The sequence below is a fragment of the Acanthisitta chloris genome, unplaced genomic scaffold (assembly GCF_000695815.1).
Source record: "Acanthisitta chloris isolate BGI_N310 unplaced genomic scaffold, ASM69581v1 scaffold21021, whole genome shotgun sequence".
In the NCBI taxonomy this organism is placed as follows: Eukaryota; Metazoa; Chordata; class Aves; order Passeriformes; family Acanthisittidae; genus Acanthisitta; species Acanthisitta chloris.
Window position 1 is genome coordinate 20,736 of NW_008657943.1, and position 4,665 is coordinate 25,400.

The 4,665-nt window shown below is 53.7% G+C and overlaps 1 protein-coding gene across 1 annotated transcript in view; it reads left to right on the plus strand.

The window, feature by feature from the left end:
- ARHGAP26 (Rho GTPase activating protein 26) overlaps positions 1-4,665 on the plus strand; it is a gene marked incomplete at both ends in the record, with an annotated part of 17,583 nt that overhangs the window by 5,877 nt on the left and 7,041 nt on the right. The window contains 4 exons of the mRNA XM_009084935.1: positions 504-608; positions 1,108-1,237; positions 1,568-1,668; positions 3,324-3,418. Coding sequence (XP_009083183.1) covers positions 504-608; positions 1,108-1,237; positions 1,568-1,668; positions 3,324-3,418 — 431 coding nt within the window. The remainder of the gene's footprint in view (positions 1-503; positions 609-1,107; positions 1,238-1,567; positions 1,669-3,323; positions 3,419-4,665) is intronic.

Here is a 4,665-nt window from a genome sequence, read left to right on the forward strand (position 1 = left end):
AGAGTAGCTCTGGGAGAGGCAGTGTGCTGCATGCTGTGCTCCTGGTGACCCCAGGGCTTGGGGGCTGCAGGGAGGGGGATAGAGGTGCAGGGGGTCCTGGTGTGGGGTCTTGCCTTGGTTCTTGGGGAAGAAAGCCCAGGCAGGGCTTTGGGGTCCATTCAGAGGTGGTTTGGGGGTGAAATGAGGAGCAGGGTATCTCCCCAGGCCTGCCAGAGAGCGCAGTGTGCTGCATGCTGTGCTCCTGGTGACCCCAGGGCTTGGGGGCTGCAGGGAGGGGGATAGAGGTGCAGGGGGTCCTGGTGTGGGGTCTTGCCTTGGTTCTTGGGGAAGAAAGCCCAGGCAGGGCTTTGGGGTCCATTCAGAGGTGGTTTGGGGGTGAAATGAGGAGCAGGGTATCTCCCCAGGCCTGCCAGAGAGCCCCTCTGCCCGGGGGCTGCACGGCCCTCGGCGGCAGCAGCTCTGGGTCCTGACTGACCATCTCGATTCGTTTTGCCCCTGCACAGCTGCTGGCCTTCCTGCAGGGGCTCTTCACCTTCTACCACCATGGCTATGAGCTCGCCAAGGACTTCAGCGACTTCAAGACAGAGCTGACCATCAGCATCCAGAATGTGAGTGTGCCCGTCCTGTGCCCATTGCTGTCACTGTCCAGCAGAGCCAGCTCAGCTTTGGGGTATTTTGATCATAGCATCTCAGGGTGGTTTGGGTTGGAAGGACCTTAGAGCTCATCTAGTCCCAACCCTCTGCCCTGAGCAGGGACACCTTCCACAAAACTGGGTTGCTCTAAACCCCATCCAACCTTGCCTGGAACACTCCCAGGGATGGAGCAGCCTCAGCTTCTCTGGGCAACCTGTGCCAGTGTCTCAGCACCTCACAGGGAAGAATTTCTCCCTAATACTCAATCTAAATCTCTGCCCATGTAAAAAGTCACTCTCTTCTTTTATAAGTCCCCTTTAAGTGCTGGAAGGCCTAGCCAGTTGTCAGAATATTTTCCTTTAGCTTAAATCCAGGCCCAGGAAGTGTGGCTGGCCATGGGCTGGACTCCCACCCCATGGGGTTGCCTCCCTTGGGTCCAAGCACTGGAGAACACGTTCCTGTTTTAATTTGCAGACAAGAAACCGTTTTGAAGGAACAAGGTCAGAGGTTGAAGCTTTGATGAAGAAGATGAAGGAGAATCCTCACGAGCACAAAAACATCAGCCCTTACACGATGGAGGGTTATCTCTACGTGCAGGAGAAGCGTAGGTGTTGGGCTGGGAGCCTGGGGAGGGGCTTTGGCAGGGTGTGGGGCATGGAGGCTGGGTCAGCAGGTACAGACTCCCTGAAACAGAGAGGTTGGCCCAATGGGTGGGATATTAGGAGGGAATGTGGGATCCAGGTTCTTCCTGAGAGGGCGAATCATAACCAGTGCCTCATAAAAGTCCTTCCCCTGAGTAGAAGGAGGTCAGTAACAGTCCAACAGGAAACTGTAGGTGTAGGAATTCGTCCTGTGAAACGATTGTTAAACACACCAGGGTTTAATGTGAAGGCACTGAACTGTTCTGGAAATAAAACCTGGATTTGCTCCGTAGGTCACTTTGGGACTTCCTGGGTGAAGCATTACTGCACGTACCAGAGGGAGTCGAAGCGGATCACGATGGTGCCATTTGACCAGAAGTCAGGAGGGAAAGGGGTGAGTGCTGGCAGGGGGCAGAGCCGTGTCCCACGGCTGCAGGCTCTCCCAGGCCTCAAACTGTGTCACCTTTTAGCAAGGTGACACAAACGAAGTGAACTGGGGCACATTTGTTCCAGGCTGAGAATGTGCCATGGGAGGAATTCACGCGGTGCTTTGAGAAAGCAAAAAGACAGGAAACCCCTCGAAGCTCACAGGTCTTTGCCTGCCACACACACCCACCACCCCAGCTGCTCTCCAGTCCCTCATTCCTGCCCCAAGGCCTGGCCAAGGGAACCTGTTCATTATTTTGTTCCTTCCCCAGTGCCTGTGACTTGGAACAACCTGCTCCAGTGTCCACTGGTGTCAGCCAGCACAGGCCTCCAAGTGTGGAGCAGCCCTTGGGCTTGGGGCCACACTGCTGGGAATTTTGGGATCTGACTGGAGCAGGCGCCAAGGTGCTTTAGGAGGAGACCCATTGCTCGTGGGTCACACAGGATGCTGTGTGTGGTAACAGTCCCTTGTGGCCATGCCTTGGGCTGTGGCTGGAGCTGGTTATTAGTGGGTTTGCAGTGGAGATCCAGCAGGAAAACTATGGCATAGTTGTCATCATGGAGACAGTGTGGGTTGACTGGCATAATGGATGGCTACGAACTTCAGCAGGGGTCAGCAAGGGAGGGGAGGTGGTGGGGTAGGACTGTGTGGGGTGTTTGGGTTGTCTGGAGCTTGGTGATGGTGGGGTGGATGTTTCTGGGTAAGAATCAGGGAGAGTTGCCATCCCTGGAGGGGTTTAACAGATGTGTAGTTGTGGCACGTGGGGACATGGGTTAGTGGTGGGCTTGGCTGTTCTGGAGGAACGGTTTGACGTGATTATCTTAGAGGTCTTTTCCAACTGAAACGATTCTGTGATATTAAATATGTTTCCTGGAAAGATGGTGATGTCAGGGAACAGGGTGGTCAGCCAAGGTGTCATCAGGAACAGTACAGAGAGCACAGAAAAGTGGTCGTCTCCAGGAACTCCTTCAGAATTCATTTTCTCTTGAGTCATCAGTGGGATTTAACAACTGCAGAAGGAGAAGAGTGTGTGCTGGCAGGGAGAGAGCCAGGATTTCCTCCAGCAGAGGACAGCAGTGCACGCAGATCCTGCGGGATCGCTGCTTGGCCTGTGGAAATCCACTGCAACTTGGATGCAGAGAGGCATTCTCTGGATGGGAGAATGGTTTTGTCGTTGCTTTGTTATGCAGTAAACATTTTAAGACACGTTTGCTCCCGTTAAGAGTCCTCACGTGCAGAATGTGCTGGCAGAAACGCAGCCTGGAGTGAGAACTGACAGCCAGGTCTGTGGTGTGTCATTCAGCAGTGGAAAATAAAGCTGCCTTTGCCCAAAGGTGGTGGTGCAGCACTCCCTGCCTGCCTGAAGTGTGGGTCGTGGGATGCTGAATGCATAGACTGAATCGTGGGCATCCCAAAGGGAAGGTTTCTCCTGAAAGATTTTGGACTAAACGGGTGAAAAGACTAGTCCTTGTGTCAGAGGTACATGCAGATATTCTCAGCAGGCTGAGTTGCCAAATCCCCCCTGGTTTGAACCCATTCATTGACAGCAGTGAGTGCTGGGGACAGGCCCGTGGTTTTTGTTGGGTGTTCTCAGCCTTACCCATGGTTTTGTCTCCTCCCAGGGAGAAGATGAAGCTGTTACTCTCAAGTCCTGCACGCGGCGGAAAACAGACTCGATCGAGAAGAGGTTTTGCTTTGACGTGGAGGCTGTGGATCGGTGAGTGCCCACGGGGTCACCATGACTGTGTGCAGGGAAGGGCTGTGCTCAGCTGCACTTGGCTTTCGGGGCAGTTTCCATGTTCCTCTTCCCCCTCAGTCATCCCCTGCACGAATGGAAAGCATTAGTCCGTGGGATCACACCTGTCCCATCCAGGTGCTCTCCGTGGGAGACTTAGTGCTTAGGTTTACAAGGTGCCGAGTTTACTCAAGTCTCTCTGACCTGAGTGGTGTTTTAGCACTTCTGCAGGCTCTGGCCACACAAGGTAAAGAGTCACCAGGCTGGAAGAGATGTTTTGTGTGTGTTTTGGCAGGGATGTGGTGCCCCTTTCCAGCACTGGGTATGTGTTGGAATAGCCTCAGTTTTGTGCTGGAGTGTGGCTGTTGCTGGTCCACCGTGGGTGGGTGTCTGGCTTGTGCCTCTGAGCATTTGAAATTCCCTCCTTTTTCCTGAAGGAGTAAATCACTTCTGCTGGTATTGTGTAGCAGCTGAACCAGAGGTGTGTGTGGATTTAATCTAGCACCTGGGAGTGAGAGCCTCTTATTGTATCAGTTAGCATCGTGCGAGGCTTGTGTATGTCACAGGAAAGCCAGACTGGCACTGCTGCTCCAAGCAGAATTAGTCACTGCCTCAGACCTCCCTCGCTGCAGGAAGTTCACATGGTTCACAAAAGCCTTCTCCAAAGCCACTGAAAGTCTGGGTCCTCCCAGCTGTGTGCCTCTGCGTGGTCCAGCTGTCCTCCCCTCTGCGGGAATGCCCAGGAGGTCCTGGAAAAACCCCAGCTCGTCAACATCTGAGGTGTTGAATAACACTGGAATAACCCACAGTGCCTTTCCCTGCCCAGCCTGTGCTTCCACAGCGTTTTGGTGCCAGCCTAGGGCAGGGAGGGGTTGGGGTGATGGAGCTCTCCTGTTGGCTGAGGGATAAGGTAACCCGGGGCTGCCTCCCACTCTCTGGAACTGTGCTTTCCTCCAGGAAACTGCAGTATTTCTGCTGACACGGAACTTTTTTCCCTATGACCTGAGGATATTTTTTTTTTTATGATGTGAAAACCAAACTAGAAGTGGGAGGAGGAGAACAGAGCCACCACAATAGTTTGCTTCTGCAGCGTGTTCAGAGGCGGCTGAGCCTTCCCTTGATGTTTGGAGCCTGCCAGGCATGGGATCAAGAGCTGCTCCAGAAATCTGCCTGCTCCGTGTAAATAATGACAGGGGAGTGGCACAGGTGGGGAGACCTGAGGAATTGCT